The 16533-nt window shown below is 41.1% G+C and overlaps 1 protein-coding gene across 9 annotated transcripts in view; it reads left to right on the top strand.

Moving 5' to 3' along the window:
• Window positions 1–16533, top strand: part of MAGI1 (membrane associated guanylate kinase, WW and PDZ domain containing 1) — a 379816-nt gene that overhangs the window by 294449 nt on the left and 68834 nt on the right. For all 9 annotated transcript variants that reach the window (XM_075574262.1, XM_075574265.1, XM_075574268.1 and 6 more), the window contains exons 3-4: window positions 4312–4431; window positions 13309–13530. In XM_075574262.1, the coding sequence (XP_075430377.1) occupies window positions 4312–4431; window positions 13309–13530 (342 nt within the window). The remainder of the gene's footprint in view (window positions 1–4311; window positions 4432–13308; window positions 13531–16533) is intronic.

The raw sequence follows: 16533 nt of genomic DNA, 5'->3' as shown, positions 1-16533 counted from the left end.
GGCAGCTATTCTCTTACATTGTCAAGAAATGCAGATATGTTGCTTCAGAGCATTACATCAGATTTGGGGCCCATTTCCCACCAAGTGAATGCGGATTTAAAACGTAATTACGCTTTCTATAATTAAAGAATAGGATATAAAGCTTCCTTTCTTGTATGTGACATTCAAATATATGTTTTTGTATATCTACTAGCTGTCTGTGAATCTCTTGAATTTCTCTAGTAACAATTAGTATCACTTTTTTTAAGGGGGGCGTGGGCGTGCTGAACTCAATTATGGCATGTAAGTGAGATGAATTAAATCAGTCACCAACATGTGTAGGCTCATCTCAAACCGCGTTGGGAGGAAATTAGACCTGCCTAATATTTTGGCTCAGGAGGGAAAATACATAAATACACAGTACATTATTTCAATTACCACATATAAATATGTAGTGGCCAGAATGGAACCAATTAAACATGTCTTTCCAATTTAGAGATTTTTTTGTTGTTGATGGTTTGTCCAGGTTCACACGGGAGGAAGTGTATCTAGTACCTGGTACAGGAGTACATAAACTACTCTGCGATTAGGAATCATCAGACTTGTCCACAATACTCTGGTGCATAAGGCTACGCTTACAGTGCCGGCGATGGCGACGCGACGGTTGCTGGAAAATCAAATAGAGACGACTTCCAGCGATCGCGACCAATCCGTCGTGCTTACTATAAGCGCACGCGACGTGATGTCGCGTCGCTGTCGCCGGCACTATAAGCGCCGCCTCATACTTAGAAGAGCAAACCTAATTAAACCATAGAACCAAACGAATGTTTTCCATGTTATCAGGTTTTGTGACGCAGTAGTAAGTAGATGCCACATATTACCGTTTTACATGTTATTTTAAGCACTCTGTGTTAAAACAGGTCCAAATTGGTAGTAATTGTACTATTTATTATTATTAACATTATTGCTTTAGTGCTTTGCACCACTGTTGCACCGACGTGATTATTATCCATAGATGTTTTACACAAGCTTTCAAGGCGTCTCTCTTCGTGTGCCTGAGAAATGTAGAAGATATCGTAACCTCGTTCATCGATGTTATGAGTTAGGTCATGAAACCAACACTGCACTTCTGTTACCAAACGCTCTAGCTCCGCAAAATTCCATGACCTACTTGAAAATAGAAAATACAACCCAATGCACCTCTCCCTATACTTGTTACTTAGTGTCTCTGCTGGACCAGCTTCAAATGCAGTACAGTTGCAGTGAATCCTTTTTGTGCAAACAAATATCTACATAAATTACACCCCCCCCCATTGTGTATCTTGCTTTACTTCAGCTAGGAAGCAAACAGTGTGGGTTTGTTTTAAGTGAGGTTTGTAATCATTGTACACATCCAGACGGCTTAAGAAAACCCTTTGATATGCCATCTGCCAGGAGTGTGTCCAGCCGGCAGCCTGTCACTTTGTTTCAGGGGGAGGGGAGAGGGAGGTTGTCTTTCCCACCTTTTTTTTTTTCTTTTCCGTTTTATCTAGTGGCGTGTTTAAATATTTGTTCAGATGCAAAGCAGTTATCATTCTAAAGGATACATGTATACTACTTTTAACCGATAGTGTGTACAGTCATGGATGTAATGTGACAATCCTGTTTTTCCTTGAAATGTGGAATTGGTGTTGGTACTGTGGAGCTCAAGCAGCAAAACATGTGAAATCTTACATGGATTTTTTAAAAAAAATATATTAGTTCTGCGGTATTTGATAATACTTACTGTATTTTTTTAAATTATTATTTTACTCGTAATGCCATTTGTAATGAGTTTAATGCATCCTTATAGCAGGCTTTAGCACACCTCCCAAGCAGTGCAAGATATTTGTCACACTTTCCTGTTTGGGATAATTTGTTGCAAATGTTCCCAGCAGATTGAGCTGTAAACTGTAACAATAGATAATGTTACCTTCATAATATAAGGATACATTGTAGCTGCTGAGTTACACCGACTGAATAATTTATTGGAACTGAAAGGCGGCCATTATGTAAGGCAGGGGTGCAAAATGGGGTGGGGGGCTGTCATTTACAGAGGCCCTGCGCTCTTCCCCCCCAACATTTAAATTAAATACTGGGTGAGGCGCGTGGCCTCTAACCTGCTCTTTGGCAATGCGTCGCCATGACAACACGGCATCAAATGATGCGGTGGGGTCAAATGGCAACGCGTTTCCATGGCAATGCGATGTCACACGCTGATGTCAGAGAGCCGGTAAGGCGGGGGGGGGGGGGGGGCGCGGAGCGAGAGTATGGGGGAGAGCAGACAGGGGAGTGCAATCAGAACAGAAGTTTGCGCACCCCTGATGTAAGGCGCACAATCAGGATCTTTACACATTTATAACAGGAGCACCAAACGATTGCCAGCTTAGGTAAGAATGTAGAATTCTCATTCCCACATGCTTTACATGTACAAATAAGAAAAAAAAGGAGCAGTGTAGTATTGCTGCTTTAATTTGTATTTCATTATATTCTCTAAAAAAAAAAATCGAACTTCCACTCGGAGGTGAACATAGGAAATTAGGAAAACCTAGCAGAACAATGTGCTGTACGCGCTCTGGTATTAAAGCATTATAATTGTTCATTTCAGCTCTGGGGACCACCTGCTTCCGGAGATACTAACCTCCGTAGGGGTGCCGGTTCCTCTGCAGTCAGAGAAACTGTGTGCCTAACATAATGGCGGCTTTAAATGTCCTGCGTCGTGCGGGCCAATGGGAAGCTGTGACATCATCTGGTGCGGCTTCCTATTGCCCCGCGTGATCGGGACATTTAAACTGAAAAGAGATACCGGCATCCCCTATAGAGGTAAGCATCTCTGGAAGCAGGAGGTCCCCAGAGCTGAAATTAACAGTTCAGCCTCAGAGAGACCCTGCTTCAATCCTATAATATATATATATTTTTAAATGAAACCCGTATTGCTAATTTAGACAGTTAATTTATTCTTAGATTCCTTACCACTCCACTGTTTTTTCTTTTGCCTTGTACAGTATGTTTAGTTTTATTTGTATAGCAGCACGGTTTATGCAGCCATTTTTGCCAAAGTACAATACAAGGTAAATAAAATGAAAACCCAAGGGAGTAGCACGACCGGTATATGACAACCTAAGGCAAACGGACGCCCTGCCCCATGGAGCTTGCACTCTAGGTATGTTATAATGCGATCCCCCAGGTCGCCGCTTTACTTCCGGAGTTAATACATTCATTACCCCCCAGTCCCACGCTAAGAAGATCCTGATGAAGTATGACATAAAACCTGCGAAGGGGAATCAAACGCAATATGTACGAAAAGGAAAACCGTTAAACTAATTATTGATATAATTACAATATGAATCTCTCGACGTCCTCCTAAATCACTATTCTTCAGGACTGGAGAATTAAGCGTGTTGTCATTAAGATTTAGGGTTTCACTGTTTACTTTTAGCCCTACGATATTTTTTCTTTGCTTTGTATTGATATGGTGACTGCATATTGAGGCTAGTATGAAGATACAGTAAATGGAAGACATGCCATACAAATAACGTGAATAAACCAAAGTAAAATGTCTAGGTGACCTGAAGACCATGTTTGTTTTTTGTTTTTTTATTATGATAGAGAGCTGACTAGTGCTAGATTCAAGGTGATATCTCCATTGATTATTTTTAGCCAGCAGGTCCAATACAACTCTCTTTTTTTCTAGTTGGCCGTGGGAGACATATCATTCTGGAGATCAAGACTCCGTAAAGTAATGGAGAAGGAGACATTGTGACGTAAATTATGTACATGGCTTTAGAAGTAGTTTCCCGGCCTCCCTTCTCCTACGTTTCATGAAACTTGTTTTTGCTTATAGCTTTTGGGCCTATATTTGATAAACTATTAAACTTTCTTAAACCTACATTTCAATGTTACAAAGGGTTTTCGTGTGCCTCCGTGTTTTTCACTTGAGTGCAAACTCAAATTATATTGACGAGGGTCTAGGGCTTCTCTGGCTTGGTGATGGGAATATAGTCAACAAACAGTCTGAAGCTGACATCTGGTGTCCTTGTTGAGAGATTCCTTCAACAGGTTATTTACGCTGGAGATAATAATGAGGTTCTAATGCTATGGCATTTAATGCAGTTTGTGTGCCTATGCTGAGAATGTGGGAATACTGTCTATGTACTGAATACCAAATCCACAAGACTGTAGGATTAACTTTTGTGAACATGCAGTTTCCTATTCGTGTATTTCCCATTATGGGGGTTGTACATGGCAATTGCTTGACCCTGCAGCAAAAACGTTTTTTTTTATTCACATACTCCCATTTTTGTTTTGGTACAGGCACAACGCGTCAGCCTAGAGAAGGAGAAGTGCCTGGAGTGGACTACAAATTTCTGAGCGTGCAGGAATTTCTGGATCTTGAACAAAGTGGAACTCTACTTGAAGTTGGGACGTATGAAGGTATGATCCCAAGTAGTATCAAACTGTTTTTGTAAAATGTTAACGATGTTCCAATGGGACACAGAAAGAAGCTTCTAGAAGAATCCTAAATCATTTTAAGTTGACGTTTTTGGAAGACACACCTACTATAGAAGTAAAATCTTTTCAGAAACACAATCTGTGAGGCCAATTTTCAATTGTTAAGGAAAGGAACCTTTGCAAGATACATTTCCCAATACTCATTTCCCAATACTCATCCACTCTTGGCTAAGGGATATTTTCAGCAATGCACATCCTCGCCATTAGAGATGGGCGGATTTGGATCTGCCGCGGATCGGTGTGTTTATTTGGTGCGCCGATTTCAGCGGATTGGTCTCAAAAATGATGATTCACCCTTTGTGGAATTTTTTTTACACCAACAATCCATTCACAGATTCTGCAATCCGCTGATGGATTTTAAGAATCCAATCCGCGGGTTCAACAAACTGCATGCAGATTGCTGAATCCATGGATTGGATTCTCAATCCGTCAGTGGATTGCGGATGGCTTGTTAAAATCCACCAGCGGATTATATCCAATGGCGGTCTTGGTTAATTTGCGCGGATTGAATGTGTAACAATCCAGCGGATTTTACACAGTGGAACGGATTTTGAATGGCCAATTCTGAAAAATCCTGGAAATGGATTTGGACTGGTTTTGCCCATCTCACAGACGGCAAAGACTTCAAGCTGCAGGTTTGGGAAATCCCACATTTACTCCCCAGACCAGTGAAGTCTTTTATCTTTTAAAATCTTAGGTTTGGAATTCAGATTGTGAGTATTGTATTGTATTGTACGTCTTTATTTATACTGTCCCGGCTAAGCTCAGTCTAAAGCTTTCCGGGAGCTGGCTGGGATCGTAGCGGGCTAGCCGCGGGTCCATTCTCCGTTTAAAAACGGAGTTTCTCACGCGGCGGCCGCTTCAATAGATAAGTGCTAATGGCGCTTACTATTGAAAGCGCCCAAGGCGTGGGAAAACCGGCCAAAACCGGCCCGGTTTTGGCCGGAGACAGCCCGCGCGCCGCCCGCGCTATTTTAAAACAGCGGTGGCGGCCGCATTAGAGTCAGCTCGGCCGCCACTGTATAGCGCCATTAATGTACATAGCGCATAGTGAGTAATATATAATGCAATACTAAAATAGAAACTTGCATTTCTAAGAACTGTATCACTCCGTGGCCTGAGCACCTGGTCAAGGTTACAATTTGCAGAACGTTGGAATGCCGCACTCACCAGTAATGATATATAGATATATTAATACAATGCTGAAATAATGCTGGAATAATATAGTCTCATTTATAAACATGGCAAAGAACCTGAGGGCATCTATTGAGAATTTAGCCTGACTCTTAAATTATACAATTAAATGAGTATGTGGGGTCTGCAGCTTTATTCTACCGCCTCCCTCACCACCACATATATTTTTTAAAAAGGTGCTTAGATTGCTCCTAAAGCTATAAAAAAAAATAGTGTTAATACATAGATTTGCACTGATCAGCATTAGTGATGTAATAGTGAGGTGGCGAGACGTAGTACACTTTGGCAGAAAATAATTTAACCCCTTTAATGCCTGAGGCTACCAATGCATTGCAAAGGAAGGTCTTTAGGCACCAAATGGGGTTAATATATAGCATAAACACCAGCAGATATCTTGGGACCCAAGACATATTCAACCCCCCCCCCCCCCACACCAGGTGTACTGGGGAGGCACTGGGAGGGGGGATGAAGTATGGGCCTTTGGGGGGGGGGGAGGGGAGCTATAGGGTGATATGGATGGGGGTTGGGGGGGGGGGGAATAAGCAGGCATGGTCTTAGGGATGGGTGGGGGGAGGAGGTATGAGCCTGAGGAAAGGAAAAGAAGGAGCAGAGGGGGAGCTGACTTAAGAAGGGCACGGGACCACAGAGGTGCCCGAGGAGTCTGGAGGGGCCCTGCTGAAGGCACATAGAAATCCCATGGAGGGGCAGAGGACCCCTCGCCTCAGGATACAGGCGTGGGGTGGGAAGGGGTGGTATGGAGGTATGATTGTGGGGGGTGGATAAGTTTGAGTCTGGAGCTGGGGGTAAAGTTTGGGCTGCCCGTGAGCTGGAAGGTGATGCGGGCCTAGCCAGAAGCTGGAGGATACATTTACGAAGCTTAGGCTCAACCTCTGCTCAGGCCCAACCTCAAGTCCAGGCCAGCTGGGTCCCCAAAGCCGCCTGGTCCAGGACATATGTTATCTTCCCACCCCCCTCTCGCTACAAATAAAACACAAGAAGCACAACATTCAGGAGTGTAAATATTAAGCCTTTAGTAGCCCAAGTGGCCTGCTAGACATGGGTTGACCAAGGACGATATATTAATAAGTTCAATATTTGTTAATATGATGTATTTGCGTGATATATTCTAGATGTACAAACTTGGCCAAATTCCAAATTCTGCTGAAAAAGTTCTAAAATTCACCAAAATGCTTGGAGAAGTCTGCCTGATAAGGTGATACTCTAAAAATGGAAAAATGGCCATATTTTACATAATTAACCAAATTGTCACGTACAGCACCCTGCGAGCACACGACCTACATACGGGACAAAGGTTAATACTCACGACCGCAAGCGCTCCCACTTTTCACCTCCGCAGAGGTCCGTCAAATCGACAATATCTACTCTACAGTATCAAGGATCAATACATAACTCGCAAGCTGCCCCACCCTTCACCTTTGCAAAGGTCCCTCAAATGAGTTCGATTTCTCCTAAATCCATCCCAATATACCACCGCCATGAACAGCACACAAGTGAGCACGTGACTTAGATATGCAACCAGGGTTAATACACACGGCTACTCTGGCCAACTCACCTTCCTCCTCCGCAAGGTACCTCCAGTGAGATAATAAATATTAACCCCTCAATCAATTGCAAATCATATCTATCCACTGCCACCACCTGAGGTAGTTATGCCAAGAAGATGTCAAATTGATGTCAAATTAATATTTACCAGGGCCGCAGGTCCCTGTTTATTATATAAAAAAAAACTATGCACTTTAACACGCAAAAATCAGTTGAAGCCAAATGTGTCTGAATACTTTAATACTCTCCCCAGAGCGTGCAATAGTTCATTCAGAGCCCAAAGCATTACTTATTAAATGTTTTAATAGATATATAAAAATACAGTGCTTGGGTTACAGAAAAAGGATTACGATAAACATACAGTTACAATAAAAGGGTAAAACATAGACAGAAAATCCTATACATTACCACATGCCATAGATTTTTCCCAGAGAGGCAGCTGGATCATGAATATGAGAAATCAAGAATTTAGTCCTAAATTCACTTCTGTTGAAATCTGCCTTTTATAATTTTCACTCGGACTTAAATACTATTCTTTCCCATTGAACACAACCTAAACCCAGCCCCTGTCGTAAATCCGCTGTGAGATTGACAGTTTTACGACAGAGTAAAACACCTCCCACCAAATGACGTTTAAAACTCCTTTGCCATATCTAAATACTCGTAACTTCACATCTGTAATACTTACTCACACGTGAGACACACAGCAATACATTCAGGCACTCATGGGGACACAATGAATCTAAATATGAACAGCGTAATCCTGAAATATTAATATCTGTCTCTTAGTACCTTCGAGACCTGACGCGTCTATAATCATTATGTGCAACTCGATTCCACGGATACACACATGTAATTTTTAGCATGTTCAGCAGAGGACACCACATGATTTTCTCATATTTAATAAGGTCACTCTTGGTTTGATACCTTCTGTAGCCACGCCCCTGACCATCCATACACCCCCTGCCGAGAAATGCTTTGAAGCTCGCTCCAAGGAGACCATGTTTACAGAAAGATGTCACAGGGGCCATATTTTACACCCAAGTCTCCAGACACGGCCCTTATCTCGACTCTCGACTTTATCAGCCATATACAACCCATCTGGCCATTTTTAACTGAGCCCATACAGGATTGGCCAACCAATGAAACTCTCTTTGAAGCCAAGCACAACCTGGAACAAGCCTGGGCTTGTCATAAACCCAATATATATTGTATTTTTAACTTCAAGCTGTAGCTCATGTAAAGCACCAAATGGAGTAAAATACATAATACCTCATGACATTATCATGACACGAATGAACCCAAAAAGAGAGTCTGATTTTAGTTTTCAATATATCTCTATAGTCCATCTAATGCAAATGTATAATGATTGTTAAAAAAAAAAAGGAAATTTTGCATTTTTTTTTTATCTGAATCAATCTCGGCTCCAGCTGCCATCTCCTAGGCCTTGGTCTGGTTGCTTGGATACAAGCGCTTCCTCGAGGCATCTCCTGAACAGCACACATTTGCAACTTCTGATGTCTGAAGCCAGACTTCTGACCTTTCAATGTAGAAATCCTTTTTTAAACAATATTTTGAGAATTCGCAATTTTCCACTGTAAGCAATTTATCCACAATTGTTTTTAATTTTTTTTTTATAATTTTTCGAAAGTTTAGAAATATATAGTTTGCCATTGAGTCTTTTAATCATATTTTCCATTTATATCTAAAGACAAAGGTGAGTATTTGCAACCTGAATAAATATGATTACAAGACATGAGACTAATTTCTACACCAGACACGTTACAAATATGGAATGAGTAATGATTTGTCTTAACGAGCACAAGAAAGTTCATAGGTTAATGGAGCAAAAGATCACAACCAATGGGAAATATTAGACCTTGAAATATTTGTAATATTTAAATTTACTTTGTGTTTAAGAACCAGGGACTCCAACAAGGGGGATCTGCCGGGTTGGCTTCCCGGGCCCGGTGGGACGGGGCCCGCCCGCCTGGGCCCTCTGCGCGGCCATGCCAGTGTAAAAATAAAAAAATGTCAGGACAAAAAAAATGCTGCAGGGTATGGTGGCAGCGGCGCGATCGGGTCCTCAGGCTTATTGTGCAAAAAAAATAAGCCGACAGGCGATCCCCGTGCGCATGCGCGCAGAGGTCTCTGCGCGCATGCGCAGTGAAGCATGGTGGACCCGCTCCCCCCCCGCTCCCATCGTGGGATGGAGGGGAAGCGCCTGGACTAGCCTGCACCCGCCAACCCAGCTCCCCTCGCGCCAGCCTACTGCCCCGGGCACTCCCACTGGTCTACACTATCTGCCCTTCCATTGGCTGCCCGCCGATCATGTTATCGCGCCGCTGGAAGGAAAGACAAAATTCTTGTCTTCCCTTCCAGAGGTCGCGTCATCGCACACAGGGCGACTGGGGCCTGCCCCATAGAGGGCTGTGCTTTGGTGTGTGCCACCGGGGACTCAGCCTTACCAGTAATGAAGAAAAGTTAATATTGTGGCACTTCTGTAGGGTTGCAGATTTATGTGCTGGCTTAGAGGCATTGCTGGGATCCCACAGCTGCCATAATATGCAGTACTAGGGAGAAACTTTCTGCTATTAAAGCATATATTCTTAAGATGTCTGGTGATGAGACCTATTTCTGTATAGTGTGTCTCTAGAAGACTTTCTCCCTAGCTAATTACCAGTGTTAAGAACCCTAAAATATAAATAAGCAATCTATATTATGTATGGTTCATACAGTACTAAAGGGATAGAATTTTCCCGGACGCCTAAAATGTTGTCCGGGGCGCCTGTGTTGAGCAGCCTGTCAATCATCACTGCGCCGCTCAGTGTGAAGGGTTGGGGGAGGAGAAAAGGGATCAGAAGCAGAGGAGGGTGAGGGCTAGCTGGAGTGAGGAGTTTCCAATCTGCTGCTCTGTGAGAGAGGGAGTGTGCGTGTCCCAGATGCACACTGACATTCAGAGCCACTGACGAGGGAGGCTTATTAGGAGCCATAGTTGAGTGTGGGGGGGAGGGGAGGGGGAGGAAAACGGAGGTGAGACTGGAACAGTAAAACTCCTAAAAATTCTAGCTGGCTTTTAAATTAACATTTTTGTCAACCCCTGTAAATACTAAAAATATATAAAAAAAAAGTGAAATAAAGATCTGTCTCCATCACATCTAAATTGGAGTTGGGAGTCTTTCTTGTCTTTTTTTTTTTTTTTGCTTTAGACATATATTTTTTTTACGATTTAAAAAAAATCGTGCTGTTTTTTTAATGCACCGTAGACTTGCGATAAATGCAATTTTCTTGTGTAAATGATGACCAGTTTTCTTATGGAGATTTGGTATGAAATACATTTTGAAAATCTTATATCTCAAGGTGTGAACTTGGCCTTTAAAAATTGAGATATTAAAATTTTTACAAAATTGAGAGGATTGTGATATAGGTGTGACAGTCCATGTTTCGTGATATAGGTGTGGCAGTCCATGTTTCATGATATAGGTGTGACAGTCCATGTTTCGTGATATAGGTGTGACAGTCCATGTTTCGTGATATAGGTGTGACAGTCCATGTTTCGTGATATAGGTGTGACAGTCCATGTTCCGTGATATAGGTGTGGCAGTCCATCTTTTGTGATATAGGTGTGACAGTCCATGTTCCGTGATATAGGTGTGGCAGTCCATGTTTCGTGATATAGGTGTGACAGTCCATGTTTCGTGATATAGGTGTGACAGTCCATGTTTCGTGAGATAGGTGTGGCAGTCCATGTTTAGTGATACAGGTGTGACAGTCCATGTTTCGTGATGTAGGTGTGACAGTCCATGTTCCGTGATATAAGTGTGGCAGTCCATCTTTTGTTATATAGGTGTGACAGTCCATGTTCCGTGATATAGGTGTGGCAGTCCATGTTTCGTGATATAGGTGTGACAGTCCATGTTTCGTGATATAGGTGTGACAGTCCATGTTTCGTGAGATAGGTGTGGCAGTCCATGTTTAGTGATACAGGTGTGACAGTCCATGTTTCGTGATGTAGGTGTGACACTCCATGTTCCGTGATATAGGTGTGACACTCCATGTTGCTACATTGATTCAGACAGTAGACACTGTTTTTAAATTACTTGAAGTCTGGAAATGACTTACTTCTTGTAATCTCCATATTTAACGTGCAGGATTAACCAGTCAAGGATATGTAAAACATCATTAATGTACAATTCAGTGCTAGATCATGCTGTTTTGGTGACCTGGAGCCAAGTAGCAACCCTTGTAACCGTACGTGGTTGTGTTGCCTCTGGAAATAGAAACCAAATGACAAACCATTTATAATGGCTGAGATATGCTGCCTAAATATGGATGTTAAAGCAAATCTCTTTCAGCCACGAGTTCTGCATGTGACCTTTCAAAAAAAAAAAAACTACAACCCTGAATAATAATTTGTTAAAATAAAAGTATGTGCCTTTGCCAAGGAAATTATTCTATTATACTTGATCATTTTAAAGAGGTTGGGCTACATTGTTTCTTTCTTATGACTTAATTCTGGGATGGACATTGGGGGATCATTCAAAGGTCATTTTGTGAGAAGTATTAAGTGTCACAGGAGAGTGGGTGGGATACTAAGAACAGAAAGGCGCTACAGATATCAATAATACTCCACGGAGGGTCCTGTGTTAGAGCATTGTATTTAGTGCTAAATATTCTAATATGGCATATGAACAAACCTAGGAAGCACTAAAGGGTCTGCATCCTGGAAGAATAGGAATATGTGTGGGATGATGGAAAGGAGCAACAATCAGGTGTAGAAGGAATCTATTTGGGAGGAAAAAACATCCAAGAATAAGGATTTCATAAATATTCTGACCTCTCTGAAAAAGGTAATTTGTTTAAAAAAATCATAAGTGTAGAGGTAAATATACCAATGGATTCAGAATCGTAAAGGTAAAGAAGCAAAGAAACATTCGGGTTTGTTGAAGTGGATTTGTGCTCGTTTAAGCGTAGTTTAGGGAGGAGAGGCTCCGTGAGTCAAGTGACTCTGTAAACCATGACACCGAGTTTTAATCAGGGGAAAGCTGGTTCAATTCCCGGTGTCGGCTCCCTGTGACCTTGGGCAAGTCACTTTATCTCCCTGTGCCTCAGGCATCAAAAACAGATTGAAAGCTCATCAGGGCAGGGACTGTGTAACAATCATATGTGCTGCGTTCCGTGCACTATACTGTAAATATGAAGCGCTTTGAGTCCCATTGGGCGATAAGTGCAATATGAAATAGTTAGTATTGTTATTAAGTAGTCTAGACCCTAAAGGCCAGGTGATCCACACCTTTGCCATCGTTGACTAAAGTACTAATTTCATCTAGTCAATATTTAATTCTGATCTGAATAACAGAAGGATTGATGAAACTTGCATGCATGGCAGCTGGCTACTTTTGACACGGACTCGGTTAAACTTCCGGTACTAGAAGTTTTAGGAAAGGAGCAAGCAAAACCTCCCAAGCAATTCTCATTGGAATGGACATTTTTTCAGAAGCAGCAGAAGCCTGGGTAGCTATCTGCCTGTGTCGCTCAATGGCTAATCCTGGGTCTACAAAGTTCTTGTTCCAAGTTTCTTAAACCTCAACATCATCAAAAATGAGCCAGCGTAACAATGCGGGTCACTTTCGCCTTTCATAAATTCTCACGGCTAAAGGGGTAATGAATTTTCTATTTTCTGTTGAGTTCACTCTAAATCTGACATTGCATTGTATAAGAGCACACTTGGATGAGGGCTGCTAATTGAAATTCAAATGTAATGAGATGAAGTTTTGCTATTCAGCCCAGCTGCCTTTTTGTTTTAAATCTCTGCAATGAATGCACTTTAACAATGCACTCCTCAATTCTTCTAATAAATGCAACTTGAGTAACCCAGACAAAACAAAGAATTTTTTTTTTTTGCTCCTGTCTAGAAATAAAATAGTCCTTCCCCCTCCCCCATACTGTTAAAATTGGAGGAGCTGTGGCAAAGAATAGAAAAGTGGCACCAAAAATATTCTTTTTTTTTTTTTAACATGCAAATGTGTTTCCATTGCCTAGGTAACTATTATGGGACACCCAAGCCTCCAAGCCAACCCGCCAGTGGGAAAGTGATTTCCAGTGATGCTTTTCAAAACTCCCTGTTCGGCTCGAAGCAGTCGACTCCAAGAAGGACAAAATCTTACAATGATATGCAAAATGCTGGCATAGTGCATACAGAAAATGATGATGATGATGATGACGATGATGATGAGGTTCCTGAAATGAGCAGTAGCTTTACAGGTAAAATAAATAAATAAATAAAATGATCTTGATCACAATTAAAGTTTAAAAGTCTTTGATTTTTTGCAAAGTATCTAATTGGTAAGAAGCCAGAGCTAAAGTGTAGCTTGAAAGCTTTTAGTGCTGGCGGTACCTGGACATGCATTGCATTCCGTTCTAAATCGCTTCTAACAGTCATTGTATCTAATTGATCCTGTATGTTTGGGAAATAATTTTCTTTTGTGAAACCTTTTTTGGAGATTTTGCTTTAGATGTGAATGTTGCCCTGAAACAGATCTCAAATGCTCAATGTTAGTTCCCAGAAATACATCGCCAATCCTCTCCTATTTTGGAAGGACGATGTAATATTACTTTCCTAGATTGAGGATAATTCGACATTACAGACCCTCTAAGGCAGCTGCTGTAGGGTCCTGTAAGATTTATGACATATTTTTGTTTTAATCAGAAAGCAAATGGGGAAAGGCCAGAACTGAAATCGGATCAGCCTAATCATTGCTTTGTAACTCTACTGGCCCATCTGTGACAAAATAACTGTGTGTAAAATCTGACACTCTTCTCTCAGCTTGGCACCTCAGTAGCACCTAGAATTTTGTTACTATTGTTTTCCTTTAAGAGTAGGAGCGCAGTTTCACTCCAAATGTAAAGAAGTGTTGAGCGGTTTGTGAACGAGTATCTAAAATCAGACTATGAAAGTTGGCTTAAAACATAAAGATGTTTGTTTGCTGTTTTTATGTTTGTATTTTACTTGTAGTAAGCAAGCCACAATGTTCTAAATCGAGAACAATTTAGCGTGTGCCAACATATGAATAATTCATTGGCCTTGGCATATAGCACTTTCAGGGAAATAATTTAATGGAGGTGTGATGGGGGAGGGGGTGGCTTCTACTGGCACTGATTTTAAAGCAGCAGTTCAAGCAATATCCTACATGTGTGTTAATAAATCAGTTCTGTACTATGAGAAAATACTTGTAGCATTAAAAAAAGTGTTTTAAAGACATTTTTAATGTTTCTAATGTAGGAAGCATTTCCAAAGTGACAGTCCCCTTCCCCTTCTGAGGCTCTGGCTCTTGAACCCTGCCCTCTCTCTAGCAGTGGACCAATTGTATCTAGTAGCTGCCCAGTCAATCATATTCTAGGAACTACATTGCCCAAAATGCTGTGCAAGAACTGAATTAAATAACCCTGAGCTAGCGATCTATTACAGTCTATCTACAGTGCTCTAAACTAGTATACAAATGATGTCCCATAATCGTCTTTGTATATGGAACATATATTAAGTATATTGTTTATAACATTGTTTATAACATTTGTTTATAACATTTATAAAAACAATGTATCCAGATAAACATGAGGAATTTCATATATATGAGAAGTCCTTGGTACTCCCAGATTGAAGAGAGAACCTTTAGTAATAGCACCCAGAGGGGATGTCTATAGAACACGACAAAGTGGGAAATACAGACCCCCTGACGACATAAAGGTAATATCTCCTGGAGTTAGATTTTAACAATGTCTCTGGAAAAGAGTGAATTTTAATGCTAAAATCACCAAGTATCACTCACGACCATGCTGTTTGTATATCCGGAGGTAACATACTCCCAGCTTGTAGTCTAATGCAGGAAGTAGAATCCCATGGGGGAAGGTATAAACGGAATAAACACATGGAGATATCAAATCTATCTGCGTTAGACAGTGACCACCGTGCAGTTTCCTTTTCCAGCAATGAGACAACTGGGAGGTATGATAATCATAGAGGTCAAGAACATCAGCACATAGGACGTCATCCCTATAGAAAAAAAGTTCATCCTACTTTTTTTGGTCAACCAGAAGCAAAAAATGCAAAAGGATTAGACGCTCAGAGGAGAAAGCACCACGTACAAATGGGAAAAAATACTTCTTGATCAGTCCAACAATATTATCAACATTTCTGGGACAGAATTGACAGAAGGAGAATTATCACTTCTAAGTAAAGTCTTGAATTTTGCTCCTTCTGAGAACTTCAAATTATTTGCGACAATAATAGATCTACAGAAATTTGTGAGAAAATTAGTCTTAAGGTTATTTAATACAGATAAAGTGAAGGATTATGTCAGGGTACTCGTCGATGGGCACCCAGATGCAGAAAAGGCCGTTCTCCCTGCGGTGGTTCCGCCAGGTCTGCCTCCTATGAGTGCACATGATGATTACAAACTCACCACCTTCGTTGAATTTTGTATGTTGCAAGACATGAACTGTTTACTTGATGAACAAATATCTTCTGAGGACACTAATGACGACAAAATTTCCTTTCTTGTAGGTTCCATAAATTCAGGGTCCAAAAACAAATCCATCTTTTACCCTACACATACAAAGGGGCCACACATATAAAAACTTGTAGAACGGGACTTGTATACATTTAGCACAGGGTTACAGATTATCCCCCAATCATTACACCGACATAACTAAAAATGAACAAACGAAATTAAAGACACTAAGAATAAAAATATAATTGAGTAAAAAAATGCAGATAAGGGATTATACTATAGGAATGAAGACCTTAGACAATTAACAGATCATCACTCATATTTGAAACTCAATGTGGATCCGACCAATGTATTTTTGTCTCAAATAAAAAACATTTTGGACCTTGGACTCAAACTCCAGGTACTTAATGATGAAGAAAAAGCATTTCTGTATGTCAAAGACCCAAATTATTCCTATCTTCCACCATCTCCCAAAGATCCATCCATAAGTCTCTGGTCAGCCTTCCTGGCAGACCTACAGTATCATTTCAAGCATTGGATCTTTGGAAGATAGTTTATCAAGATATATTGCATATTTTATTCAACCGTTGGTACACAAACTACCGTCATACCTCAGGGATTCCACAGATCTTCTCAATTCCCTTTCCAATTTCAATTGGTCTACTAAATAAATATAGGTCACTTTATATGTCACTTCTTTGTACACTATAATTGATCATACACAAGGTATCACAGCCATCCAACACTTTCTATGCACTTC

This window comes from Ascaphus truei, chromosome 17 (genome assembly GCF_040206685.1).
Source record: "Ascaphus truei isolate aAscTru1 chromosome 17, aAscTru1.hap1, whole genome shotgun sequence".
Taxonomy (NCBI): Eukaryota; Metazoa; Chordata; class Amphibia; order Anura; family Ascaphidae; genus Ascaphus; species Ascaphus truei.
This window is presented reverse-complemented; position numbering and strand designations above follow the sequence as displayed.